Source organism: Petromyzon marinus, chromosome 80 (assembly GCF_048934315.1).
Source record: "Petromyzon marinus isolate PM22_M1 ecotype Great Lakes invasive population chromosome 80, UKy_Petmar_22M1.pri1.0, whole genome shotgun sequence".
Taxonomy (NCBI): Eukaryota; Metazoa; Chordata; class Hyperoartia; order Petromyzontiformes; family Petromyzontidae; genus Petromyzon; species Petromyzon marinus.
Genome location: NC_133746.1, coordinates 10,345,672 through 10,360,510, shown reverse-complemented (window position 1 = coordinate 10,360,510; position 14,839 = coordinate 10,345,672). Strand labels below are relative to the sequence as shown.

General features: G+C 55.4%; 1 protein-coding gene across 1 annotated transcript in view; it reads right to left on the bottom strand.

Moving 5' to 3' along the window:
* Nucleotides 1–3,720: 3,720 nt before the first annotated feature.
* Nucleotides 3,721–14,839, bottom strand: part of LOC116957667 (wee1-like protein kinase 1-A) — a 29,285-nt gene continuing 18,166 nt past the window's right edge. Inside the window, exons 8-12 of the mRNA XM_076057310.1 lie at nt 12,406–12,513; nt 10,722–10,807; nt 8,911–9,081; nt 7,937–8,082; nt 3,721–4,020 (exon numbers count right to left, since the gene is read on the bottom strand). Of these exons, the coding sequence (XP_075913425.1) occupies nt 3,810–4,020; nt 7,937–8,082; nt 8,911–9,081; nt 10,722–10,807; nt 12,406–12,513 (722 nt within the window). The 3' untranslated portion in view covers nt 3,721–3,809. The remainder of the gene's footprint in view (nt 4,021–7,936; nt 8,083–8,910; nt 9,082–10,721; nt 10,808–12,405; nt 12,514–14,839) is intronic.

The window sequence follows — 14,839 nt, the reverse complement described above, 5'->3', positions numbered from 1 at the left end:
CCCACCCCTACCCAACCCAACCCCACCGACACCTCTACCCAACCCCACCCACACCCCTACCCAACCCCACCTACACCCCTACCCAACCCAACCCCACCGACACCTCTACCCAACCCCACTACTACCCAACCCCTACCCAACCCCACCGAGACCGTTACCCAACCCCACCGACACCCCTACCCAACCCCACCGACACCCCTACCCAACCCCACCGACACCCCTACCCAACCCCACCGACACCCCTACCCAACCCCACCCACACCCCTACCCAACCCCACCCACACCCCTACCCAACCCCACCCACACCCCTACCCCACCCACACCCCTACCCAAGCCCACCCACACCCCTACCCAACCCCACCGACACCCCTACCCAACCCCACCCACACCCCTACCCAAGCCCACCCACACCCCTACCCAAGCCCACCACACCCTATCCAAGCCCACCCCTACCCAACCCAACCCACCGACACCCCTACCTAAACCCCACCCACACCCCTCCCTACCCAACCCCACCCACACCCCTACCCAACCCCACCCAAGCCCACCCGCCAGCTACCCCACGCACCCCCAGTATCAAAGACAAAACCGCGTGTGCAATAGAACTCAAACTAAAAACTTTGCGCAAGCCAAACAACAATGGCGACGGCGGCGGTCGGGGTGCAGCGTTAAAAAGAATCCGCCGCCCTCGACCTGCGACCGGACCTTCGGGGGACGGGGAGTGCCACGGCGGAGCTCCCCACGAGGAGCCGCCCTCAGCGAGCCGAACCGACCGTTAAAAAGCAGCAGCGCCGGCGCGGAGAGCCGCAGCGTCGTCCTAACCATCGTGGAGGAGGCCTAGCAGGTCCGGGAGGGCCGAACGGTCCCGGAGGGGGCCTAGCCGTCCAGGAGGAGGGGGCCTAGCCGTCCAGGAGGGGGCCTAGCCGTCCAGGAGGGGGCCTAGCTGTCCAGGAGGAGGGGGCCTAGCGTTCCAGGAGGAGGGGGCCTAGCCGTCCAGGAGGAGGGGGTCTAGCTGTCCAGGAGGAGGAGGCCTAGCGGTCCAGGAGGAGGGGGCCTAGCTGTCCAGGAGGGGGCCTAGCTGTCCAGGAGGAGGAGGCCTAGCTGTCCAGGAGGAGGGGGCCTAGCGGTCCAGGAGCCACCTCGCCAAGTGATAGGCGCTGGGCGTGGCCAGGTTCCAGCCAGTCGGCGCAGCCGCAACCGCTGCCACACCTTTGTGACGTCGCATGGCCCCGTTGCCACGGCAGCCGCTCGGCAAAGGCGCCAAGAGCAAATGAGGCGGGGGTGGGACGCTCCTCTGCTGCGCCCGATTGGACGCACGCACCGCACCCCCCTCCCCCCTCTCCCACCCTGCCTGTACCCTGCCTGCACCCCAGCCGCCGCTCGTCGTCGTAAAGACATCGTAGCCCGAAGGGCGACAACCGCACGGCGGGGCAGCAGCGGATCAGCACGGACCCCCCCCCCCCCCCAACCAACAACTCCCCGAGCGTTCCACCGCTTGGGAATCTTTCCGCCACTACGCAACGCCGAGGCAGGGCGGCTTGGCTGGCCATGGTGGCAGCGGTGGCTGCCGAGAATTTTCGTGACCAATTGAATTTTTTAACAATTTTTCGTTTTTACTTTACTCTCTAGGGGGCCTAAGCTAGAGGTGGAAACTCCAGATTCCCTCGGGGGGGGGGGCGCCCAGTCCAGTCGCAGACTCATGAACCTGGGTGTAACCATGCGTGTTTGTCATGTTGGTCTAGTGCAGAACTCGAAAACACATCCAATGCTTCAGAGGAAGTTACCTGTACACCAATATACTAAGACCGTCGCTCTCTCAGGTGGGCTCATAATGACCGTGCATGACTTCCAACACCCAGGGTTCAGGTCCTGGGTCTGGGTGTCTCTCCCAGGGGGTTCATAATATACATGTTAAGAGATGCTGAGCGAGCACGGCCGAGATCCTAGATTCGAGTCTTGGGTATGGGTGTCTCTCTCAGGGGGTTCATAATGGCCGTGCACGACTGCTGAGAACCTGGGTTCGAGTCTTGGGTATGGGTCTCTCAGGGGGGTTTCATAATGGCCGTGCACGACTGCTGAGAACCTGGGTTCGAGTCTTGGGTATGGGTGTCTCTCTCTCTCAGGGGGGTTCATAATGGCCGTGCACGACTGCTGAGAACCTGGGTTCGAGTCTTGGGTATGGGTCTCTCTCTCAGGGGGGTTCATAATGGCCGTGCACGACTGCTGAGAACCTGGGTTCGAGTCTTGGGTATGGGTCTCTCTCTCAGGGGGGTTCATAATGGCCGTGCACGACTGCTGAGAACCTGGGTTCGAGTCCTGAGTCTCAGTGTCTCTCTCTCTCACTGGGTTCACACAATGGCCGTGCAAGAAACACCTTAATCCCGGCAACGTCGCAACCAGCCTCCTCCTCCCGCCCCAAAACAACAAACCCGCGCTAACTCCCGACAACTAACACTAACGCCTAACCTACGGCGATCCACCAACCCCCAGCGATGGGGGGGGGGGGGAGGGCGGTGGGGGCAGAGCTTTACAACGAGAAACAACGAACGCGGAGGATAACAAAAACAACGAATAAAAGCAACGACAAAAGTTCTGGGGGACGAGTCGCCGGCGCTACGGAGATGGGAGGGGGTGGGCGGCGGAGGGCGAAGGCACAATCTACAATAGCAGCAATTCCACCGGTAACGAGGGGCAGGGGGGCAGAGGGGGGAGGGAGTTGGGGCCGAGTCAACCTAGGGGGGAAGGGGAGACCCCCCCCCCGCCCCCCGGCATGGGTGTTTTTGTGTTCCGCTGGCGCACATCCGAACCGAGCCAGCGCGGGGCCAGCACGGCACGGGTGGTTTTGTTTTCCACTGGCGTACATCCGAACCGAGCCAGCGCGGGGCCAGCACGGCACGGGTGGTTTTGTTTTCCACTGGCGCACATCCGAACCGAGCCAGCGCGGGGCCAGCACGGCACGGGTGGTTTTGTTTTCCACTGGCGCACATGCAGGGGGGGGGGGGAGGCCAGCACGGTACGGGGTGTCCATCGCGATTGATTTCGCTGCTGCTGCTGCCGGCCTCGCGGAAATTCGTTTGAGACTCTGGATCGGGGGGGGGGGGGCCAAGCAGGGTCGGGGGTGGGGGCCGGGGTGGGGTGGGGGGGGAGACTGACGCCGGTAGCGGCGAGGACGCGGCCGTTGCGCCTATGCGCGTCAGCGGCGCGGCGCGGCACGGCACGGCACGGTACGGCACGCGCTGTGGAAAAACAGCCTTGGTGGCGGCTTCCTGAGTGCCCCCCCCCCTCCAGGCAGGGCGTGGCTCGGAATGCGGCAGTGGAAAAAGCGTGGGCACACGACGGGCAGTACGAGCGCGAGCGTGCGTGCACGTGCCACCAGGGCAGCAGGCAGGGCAGTTTCAGGGCCCTCGGCGGCACAGACTTGCGCGCACACACAACACACGCACACACGCACACACACACACACGCACACACGCACACACACACACGCACACACACACACACGCGCACACACACACACACACAGACGCGCACACACACACACGCACACACACACGCGCACACACACAGACGCGCACACACGCACACGCACACACACGCACGCACGTACACACACGTACACACACACGCACGCACACACACACGCACGCACGCACACACACACACACGCACACACGCGCACGAACGCACTCACACACGCACAAGGGAGCATCGCAGCGGCCGCACTGTCAACGTTTACTCGGGAGGTTTCGGCTCCTCAGAGGGGTGACTCCTCAAGGGGGGTCGACTCCTCAGGGCGGGGGGGCGAGTCTTCAGGGGGGGGGGGTCAACTCCCTCCTCCTTGGGGAGAGGCTCAGTAGATGTTGAGGCTGAGTGAGCGTGCGGTGGCTCGCCCCACGAGCCTCGAGCGAGCCAGCGAGGAGCGCGTGCACATGCGCGACGAGGGGAGGAGGGAGTCGGGCAACGGGGGGTCCCTCCCCCCCGCCCCCCCCGCCCCGAGCCATCTGAGCCTTCTTGAGCTCCCTGGGTATGACGATGGTAGGGAGCGATGGGGGGAGGGGGGGAAGGGGGAGATTGAGGGAGGGGGGGAGGGGAGAGAGAGGGGAGAGGGGGGAGAGGGGAGAGGGAGAGAGGGGGGAGAGGGGAGAGGGAGGGGGGAGAGGGAGGGGGGAGAGGGAGGGGGGAGAGAGGGAGGGGGAGGAGGGTGGAGAGGGAGGGGGGAGAGAGGGAGGGGGGGGAGAGAGAGGGAGGGGGGAGTGGGGAGAGAGGGGAGGGGGGAGAGAGGGAGGGGGGAGAGGGGGAGAGAGGGAGGGGGGAGAGGAGGGGGGAGAGGGGGGAGGGGGGGAGAGGGGGGAGGGGGAGGGGGGGAGAGGGAGAGAGGGAGGGGGGAGAGGGGGGAGGGGGAGAGGGAGGGGAGAGAGAGGGGGGAGAGTGAAAAGGGGGGGGGCATTATATTATAGTGTACCAAAGTGTGTAATGGATAGTGGTGTAGTGTACAGTCGTGTAGTGTATTGTAGTGTACAGTAGTGTTGTGTATAGTAGTGTATAGTGTAGTGTATAGTGTAGTGTATAGTGTAGTGTATAGTAGTGTATCGTGTAGTGTATAGTAGTGTATCATAGTGTATAGTGTAGTGTATAGTATAGTGTATAGTGTAGTGAATAGTAGTGTATAGTAGTATATAGTATAGTAGTATATAGTAATATAGTGTATATAGTTAATAATGTAGTAGTGTGTAGTAGTAGTATAAAGGAGGGGTATTACATCTGCCGGAGTATATAGTATGTATAGTGTATGTAGTATATAGTGTATATAGTAGTATATTATGTAGTGTGTAGTATAGTGTAGTGCAGGGGTCGGGAACCTATGGCTCGCGAGCCAGATGTGGCTCTTTTGATGATTGCATATGGCTCGCAGATAAAACAAAATATTCTCACTTGTTTTTAATCCATCCATCGATGTTTCACTGCGCATGTCCTGTTCAGGGCTGCAGGAGCAATTGTCCATTATTTTAATTGGATGATACTGGCCTACGTTTGCCGTTACTGGGTAAAACAGGTAAACGCCCCCTTTTGAATCAGTCTGAGACTGCGTCTGCTCGGTCATTAGCTCAAAGCTAACCCTTCGACGAAGAAGATGGCGAAAAGAAAAAAGACGACGAGTATCGTACATTTCAGGACGAATGGACCGAAGAATTCGCCTTTGTGGAGAGAGCGGGTTCTGCGGTGTGTCTAATTTGCAATGACAAAATTACATCGTTGAAACGGTCGAATGTAAAGCGGCATTTCGACACGCGCCACGCTACCTTTGCATCAAAATACCCTGCGGGAGACAGCAGAAAGAAAGCGTGCCAAGAGCTGAGCAGGGTGCAAGCTAGCCAGCAGCAACTCCGCGTATGGACCCGGCAAGGTGACTATAATTCGGCTAGCTTTGCTGGTTCTTTAGCAATAGTGAGGAACGGAAAACCATTCACAGATGGCGAGTATGCTAAAACGTTCATGCTGGATGTAGCCAATGAACTTTTTGATGATCTTCCGAACAAAGACAAGATAATCAAACGGATACAAGACATGCCTCTGTCGACAAGAACTGTTCATGATCGTACCATCGTGATGGCAAACAAAGTGGAGGAAACGCAAGTGAAGGACATAAATGCAGCGCCGTTCTTTTCTCTGGCTTTGGATGAGTCAACAGACGTGAGCCATTTGTCGCAGTTCAGCGTGATTGCAAGATATGCTGTTGGTGACACACTGCGCGAAGAAAGTCTTGCTGTTCTGCCATTAAAAGGGTCCACAAGAGGTGAAGATTTATTCAAGTCTTTCATGGAGTTTGCTCAAGAAAAAAGTCTACCTATGGATAAACTTCTCTCAGTGTGTACTGATGGTGCTCCGTGTATGGTGGGGAAAAACAAAGCATTTGTGGCGCTTCTCCGTGAACATGAAAATAGACCCATCCTAAGTTTCCATTGCATTATACACCAGGAGGCACTTTGTGCTCAGATGTGTGACAGGCAGTTTGGCGAAGTGATGTCGCTGGTCATTCGTGTGATCAACTTTATTGTTGCCCGAGCCTTAAATGATCGCCAGTTTAAAACACTGCTGGATGAAGTTGTAAATAACTATCCTGGTCTGCTTTTGCACAGCAATGTGCGTTGGTTGTCAAGAGGGAAGGTGCTTAGCCGTTTTGCGGCTTGCCTGAACGAAATCCGGACTTTCCTTGAAATGAAAGGCGTCGGGCATCCTGAGCTAGCCGACACCGAGTGGCTCCTCAAGTTTTACTATCTCGTAGATCTGACTGAACATCTGAACCAGCTCAACGTGAAAATGCAAGGCATTGGAAATACAGTGTTATCCCTTCAACAAGCTGTATTTGCTTTTGAAAACAAGCTGGAGCTTTTCATCACGGATCTTGAAACAGGTCGTTTACTACATTTTGAAAACTGAGCCAATTTAAAGATGCATGCACAGCAAGTGAGCCCATTCAAAACCTTGATCTCCACCAGCTAGCTGGCTGCACATCCAGTCTCCTACAGTCCTTCAAAGCACGCTTTGGAGAATTTCGTAAGCACACTCGTCTTTTTAAGTTCATCACCCATCCAAACGAGTGTTCACTGAACACAGCCGACCTGAATTACATCCCTGGTGTCTCCGTCAGAGATTTTGAAGCAGAAGTGGCTGACCTGAGGCCTCAGACATGTGGGTGAATAAGTTCAAGTCACTGAATGAAGATTTGGAAAGACTCACACGACAGAAAGCGGAGTTGGCGAGCAAGCACATGTGGACAGAAATGAAAAAACTCCAACCCGAAGACCAGCTGATTCTCAAAACTTGGAACGCGCTTCCTGTCACATACCACACACTGCAGCGTGTGAGTATTGCTGTATTGACCATGTTTGGATCTACGTATGCATGTGAGCAGTCATTCTCACATCTTAAAAACATCAAGTCCAACCTACGATCACGTTTAACGGATGAAAGCCTCAACGCTTGCATGAAGCTTAACCTCACCAAGTACCAACCCGACTACAAAGACATCAGCAAATCCATGCAGCACCAGAAGTCGCATTAATGGTGAGTGTTATAACAACATTATTTAAAAGAATAAATTCAGAGGCTTATTATACTGACATTTAGTTGAAATAAATTTCCAAATTTTTTGCTTTCATGGCTCTCTTAGTCAAAAAGGTTCCCGACCCCTGGTGTAGTGTATAGTAGTGTATATAGTAATATAGTGTATAGTGTAGTATAGAGGGGGGTATTACGTCTGCAGGAGGTGGTTCTTGAACCTCTCCGCGTTGTATAGTATAGTAGTATAGTAGTGTATATAGTAGTGTAGTATGTAGTGTTGTATAGTAGTGTATATAGTATATAGAAGTGTAGTATAGAGGGGAGAGACGCGGCGAGACACGGGGAGACGCGGAGAGACACGGGGAGAGACACGGGGAGAGACATGGGGAGAGACACGGGGAGAGACACGGGGAGAGAGACGCCACGGGGAGAGACACGGGGAGAGACACGGGGAGGGACACGGGGAGAGAGACGGAGAGAGAGACACGGGGAGAGACACGGGGAGAGACACGGGGAGAGACACGGGGAGAGAGACGCCACGGGGAGAGACACGGCGAGACACGGGGAGAGACACGGGGAGAGAGACGCCACGGGGAGAGACACGGGGAGAGACACGGGGAGAGACGCGGGGAGAGAGACGGAGAGAGAGACACGGGGAGAGACACGGGGAGAGACACGGGGAGAGAGACGCCACGGGGAGAGACACGGCGAGACACGGGGAGATGGACAGACGGAAAGACAGACAAAACATGCCTTTTATAGGTTAGATATAGTGTATATAGTATATAGTGTATATAGTAGTATAGTATAGTGTATACTAGTGTAGTATAGTATATAGTAATGTAGTATAGTAGTAGTATAGAAGAAGTATTACGTCTGCAGGAGGTGGTTCTTGAACCTCTCCGCGTTGAGTTCCCGTCTCAGCTCCTCGGCGCTCCGTCTCTCCGGGGGCAGCAGCTCGGTGTGACGGCAGAGACACGCGGACGAGGGGCGAGACGCGGGATCCGGGCACAGCATGGACTGGGGGGGACACGCAGAGACACGGGGGGGCGGGGGGGAGGAATATGGAGACGAGCAGAGCCACAGAGAGACACACGGGGAGAGAGACGCGGGGGAGAGACACGGGGAGACACGGAGAGAGACGCGGGGGAGAGACGCGGGGGAGAGACACGGGGAGACACGGAGAGAGACGCGGGGGAGAGACACGGGGAGACACGGAGAGAGACGCGGGGGAGAGACACGGGGAGACACGGAGAGAGACGCGGGGGAGAGACACGGGGAGACACGAAGAGAGACGCGGGGGAGAGACACGGGGAGAAAGACGCCACGGGGAGAGAGACGCGGGGAGAGACGGGGAGACGCGGAGAGAGAGACACGGGGAGAGAGACATGGGGAGAGACGCAGGGGAGAGACACGGGGAGACACGGAGAGAGAGACACGGGGAGACGCGGAGAGAGAGACACGGGGAGAGAGACACGGGGAGAGACGCGGGGGAGAGACACGGGGAGACGCGGAGAGAGAGAGACACGGGGAGACGCGGAGAGAGAGACACGGGGAGAGACACGGGGAGAGAGACGCCACGGGGAGAGAGACGTGGGGAGAGAGACACGGGGAGAGAGACGCCACGGGGAGAGAGATGCGGGGAGAGAGACGCGGGGAGAGAGACACGGGGAGAGAGACGCGGGGAGAGAGACACGGGGAGAGAGACACGGGGAGAGAGACACAGAGGGTTGGAGGGTGGGGGGGGGGGTTGAGGGCTGGGTGGGAGTTGGGGGGGCTCGGGGGGGTTCGGAGGGCTGGGTGGGGGTTGGGGTGGCCGTCTGTCTGGCTGGCTGGGGGGGGGGCTACCTCCAGCAGCTGTTGGAGGCCGGCCCCCAGTGCGCGTGGCAGGGAGGGGAGGGCCCCCTGCCGGATGCGCTGCCACTCCGCGCCATTGGCCGGCAGGGGCCCGGCGCCGGCGGCCACGGCGGCGGTGAGCGCCAGGGAGAAGACGTCGGCCTTGGGCAGGTGCCGGTAGTCCTGGAGGGCAAGCGGAGGGCACTCACACACTAAACCACACTACAACAACAACAACCGCCATTCGCCACTAAGTGGCGGTGACGTCACCACGATGCTTGTGCCAGGCTATGTGCACCTTGAGGCCACGTGAAGTGTCGAACGCCCGCTGGCAGGAGGTCACGGTGCATGCCCAGCAGGTGCCACGGGTCGACTGACTGAGATGCCTGAGATGAGTGGCTGATGCACCACCTGTGCCCCCTACTGTGCCAACCTGCTGTGCTTTATCCACCCGGCGCTCCGCTCGTTGTTGTGAGCGTCGCTCCTCCGCCCTCCGTTGTTGTTGGAGGGCGACTGCCTCCAACTAACCAGTAGCGGCGTCCTTCACGAGCCTCCTCCACAGAGGCCGATCTTGACACCGCTGGTACCGGTCATCGGCAAGTCCACTCAGCTCCACGTCCTCCTGTACCACATCACTCCATCTCTTCTCTAGCCCCGTGCCTCAGTGCCACATCAGTCCATCTCTTCTCTAGCCCGTGCCGCGCCCGTTTAGCCCCCTCGATCCGGCCCGAACAAAAGCTGTTCAGGCATGCGGTGCCTGGGCATGCGGGCTATGTGACCCAGCCAACGCAGCCTTGCCTGCCGGAGGAGTTCACCGATGGGACTTTGCTCAGATCTTTCAAGGATTTGTGAGCTCCTCACACAATCCAGCCTGGTTAAACCCACACTAAACCACACTACACACACACAGACACACACACTACACACACACACACACAGACACACACACTACACCACACTACACAGACACACACACTACACCACACTACACACAGACACACACTACACCACACTACACACACACTATACCACACTACACACACAGACACACACACTACACCACACTACACACACAGACACACACTACACCACACTACACACACACAGACACACACACTATACCACACTACACACACACTATACCACACTACACACACACTACACCACACTACACACAGACACACACACTATACCACACTACACACACACTATACCACACTACACACACACTGCACCACACTACACACAGACACACACACTGCGCACACACAGACACACACACTACACCACACTGACACACACACTACACCACACTGACACACACACAGACACACACTACAGACATACACACTATACCACACTACACACACACACTACACCACACTACACCACACTACACAGACACACACACTATACCACACTACACACACACACTACACCACACTACACAGACATACACACTATACCACACTACACACACACACACTACACCACACTACACAGACATACACACTATACCACACTACACACTACACCACACTACACCACACTACACACAGACACACACACTATACTACACTACACACACACACTACACCACACTGACACACACACAGACACACTATACCACACTACACACACACACTACACCACACTACACACACACAGACAGCCACACTATACTACACTACACACACACTACACCACACTTCACACACACACTAGACGTGCTATACACTACACCACACACCACTCCAGGTAGGCATTCAAGGCTGAGTCGACCTAGGGGAGGCCCAGCACAGCCCCTGGCTTGCTCCACTCACCTCCTGCAGAACCTCCAGGGCCAGGAAGCGACTGTCGCCCTCCTCCACCTGGGGGTCGGAGGTCAACGTCACGTGACCCAGGTCACCTGCACAGAGGCAGCAAGAGGGGGGCAGGGGGCAGCCAGAGTGGTGATGGTGGTGGTGATGGCGATGGCGGTGGTGGTAGTGGTGATGATGGTGGTGGTGGCGGTGGTGGTGGTAGCGGCGGTGGCGGTGGTGATGGTGGCTGTGGTAGTGGCGGTGATGGTGGTGGCGGTGGTAGCGGTGGTGGCTGTGGTAGTGGCAGTGATGGTGGTAGTGGCGGTGATGGTGGTGGCGGTGGTGATGGTGACTGTGGTGGTGGTGGTGGTGATGGCGGCGGTGATGGTGACTGTGGTGGTGGTGGTGATGGCGGCGGTGATGGTGGTGGCAGTGGTGGTGGTGGCTGTGGTGGTGATAGCGGTGGTGGTGGTGGTGATGGCAGCGGTGGTGATGGTGGCGACGTTGACGATGTTGTGTTCACCGATCTCGTAGACAACGTCGGTGAAGGAGACGATAATGATGATGACGATAGTGATGTCGATGATGATGACGATGATGTCGAAAGTGATGATGATGTCTATGGTGATGACGATGATGACGATAGTGATGATGATGTCGATGAAGGTGATGATGATGTCGATAACGACGATGACGTTGACGTTCACGATGACGATGATGATGACGTTGACGTTCACGATGATGACGATGATGATGACGTTGACGATCACGATGATGATGATGACGTTGACGATCACGATGATGACGATGATGATGACGTTGACGATCACAATGATGATGATGATGACGTTGACGATGATGACGTTGATGATCACGATGATGACGTTGATGATCGCGATGATGATGACGTTGACGATCACGATGATGACGATGATGATGACGTTGACGATCACGATGATGACGATGATGTTGAGGATAACGATGATGATGACGATCACGATGATGATGATGACGTTGACGATCACGATGATGATGATGACGATCACGATGATGATGATGATGACGTTGACGATCACGATGATGACGTTGACGATCACGATGATGATGTTGACGATCACGATGATGACGATGACGTTGACGATCACGATGATGACGATGACGTTGACGATCACGATGATGACGTTGACGATCACGATGATGATGATGTTGACGATAACGATGATGAAGATGTTGATGACGTTGACGATAACGATGATGAAGATGTTGATGACGTTGACGATCACGATGATGACGATGATGACGATCACGATGATGATACCATTGACGATCACGATGATGACGATGTTGATGACGTTGACGACCACGATGATGATGATATCGGTGACGATGATGACGTTGACGATCACGATGATGTTGATGATGATGTCGGTGACGATGTTGACGATCACGATGATGATTTTGGTGACGATGATGTTGACGATGACGTTGATGACGATGACGTTGACGATCACGATGATGTCGGTGACGATGTTGACGATCACGATCACGACGATGATGTTGGTGACGATGATGACGATGACGTTGACGATCACGATGATGTCGGTGACGATGTTGACGATCACGATCACGACGATGATGTTGGTGACGATGATGACGATGACGTTGACGATCACGATGATGTCAGTGACGATGTTGACGTCCTCACCGATCTTGTAAACGACGTTGGTAGAGGAGACGCACTCCTCATCGTCCCCCTCGTCGCTTGGCTCCGCCGGGTTGGGTGACGTCACCCTCCTGGCGATGAAGATGTTACCTGTGGGGTCACGGGGGGTCACGGGGGGGGGTGGGGACACCACCTCATCAGCCCCCCTCCGCTCACACGTGTGTACACACACCTGTGCACACACACCTGTGCACACACACAGACACGTGTACACACACACACAGACAGACGCGCGCACACGTACACACACGCGCGCACACACGCGTGCGTGTACACACACACACGCGCGCACACACGCGCGCACACACGCGTGTGCGTGTACACACACGCGCGCACACACGCGCGTGTACACACACGCGCGCACACACGCGCGTGTACACACACGCGCGCGCACACGCGCGCACACACGCGCACACACGCGCACACACGCGCAAGTGTACACACGCAAGTGTACACACACACGCACACACGCGCAAGTGTACACACACACACGCGAGTGTACACACACACACGTGAGTGTACACACACACACTCGTGTACACACACACACAGACACGTGTACACACACACAAACTCGTGTACACCCACTCGTGTACACACACACACAGACACGTGTACACACAGATGTGTAAACACGTGTACAAACACACAGACACGTGTGTACACACACAGACACGTGTGTACACACACACACTCGTGTGTACACACACACACTCGTGTGTACACACACTCGTGTACACACACACAGACTCGTGTACACACACACACACAGACTCGTGTACACACACAGACTCGTGTACACACACAGACTCGTGTACACACACACAGACTCGTGTACACACACACACAGACACGTGTACACACACACAAACTCGTGTACACACACTCGTGTACACACACACACAGACACGTGTACACACAGATGTGTAAACACGTGTACACACACACAGACACGTGTACACACACAGACACGTGTACACACAGACACGTGTACACACACACACAGACACGTGTACACACACACAGACACGTGTACACACATAGACTCGTGTACACACATAGACTCGTGTACACACATAGACTCGTGTACACACACACACAGACTCGTGTACACACACACACAGACACGTATACACACACACACTCGTGTACACACACAAAGACACGTGTACACACACACAAAGACACGTGTACACACACACACAGACACGTGTACACACACACAGACACGTGTACACACACACAGACACGTGTACACACACACAGACACGTGTACACACACACAAAGACACGTGTACACACACACAAAGACACGTGTACAGATTGTAGACCTACACAAGACTGCCAAGCAGCTTGGTGAGAAGGTGACAACAGCTGGTCCGATTATTCGCAAATGGGAAAAACACAAAAGAACTGTCAATCTCCCTCGGCCTGGGGCTCCATGCAAGATCTCACCTCGTGGAGTTGCAATGATCATGAGAATGGTGAGGAATCAGCCCAGAACTACACGGGAGGATCTTGTCAATGATCTCAAGGCAGCTGGGACCATAGTCACCAAGAAAACAATTGGTAACACTACGCCGTGAAGGACTGAAATCCTGCAGCGCCCGCAAGGTCCCCCTGCTCAAGAAAGCACATATACATGCCCGTCTGAAGTTTGCCAATGAACATATGAATGATTCAGAGGACAACTGGGTGAAAGTGTTGTGGTCAGATGAGACCAAAATGGAGCTCTTTGGCGTCCACTCAACTCGCCGTGTTTGGAGGAGGAGGAATGCTGCCTATGACCCCAAGAACACCATCCCCACCTTCAAACATGGAGGTGGAAACATTATGCTTTGGGGGTGTTTTTCTGCTAAGGGGACAGGACAACTTCACCGCATCAAAGGGACGATGGACGGGGTCATGTACCGTCAAATCTTAGGTGAGAACCTCCTTCCCTCAGCCAGGGCATTGAAAATGGGTCGTGGATGGGTATTCCAGCATGACAATGACCCAAAACACACGGCCAAGGCAACAAAGGCGTGGCTCAAGAAGAAGCACATTAAGGTCCTGGAGTGGCCTAGCCAGTCTCCAGACCTTAATCCCATAGAAAATCTGTGGAGGGAGCTGAAGGTTCGAGTTTCCAAACGTCAGCCTCGAAACCTTAATGACTTGGAGAAGATCTGCAAAGAGGAGTGGGACAAAATCCCTCCTGAGATGTGTGCAAACCTGGTGGCCAACTACAAGAAACGTCTGACCTCTGTGATTGCCAACAAGGGTTTTGCCACCAAGTACTAAGTCATGTTTTGCAGAGGGGTCAAATTCTTACTTCCCTCATTAAAATGCAAATACATTTATAACATTTTTTACATGCGTTTTTCTGGATTTTTTTTGTTCTTATGTCTCTCACTGTTCAAATAAACCTACCATTAAA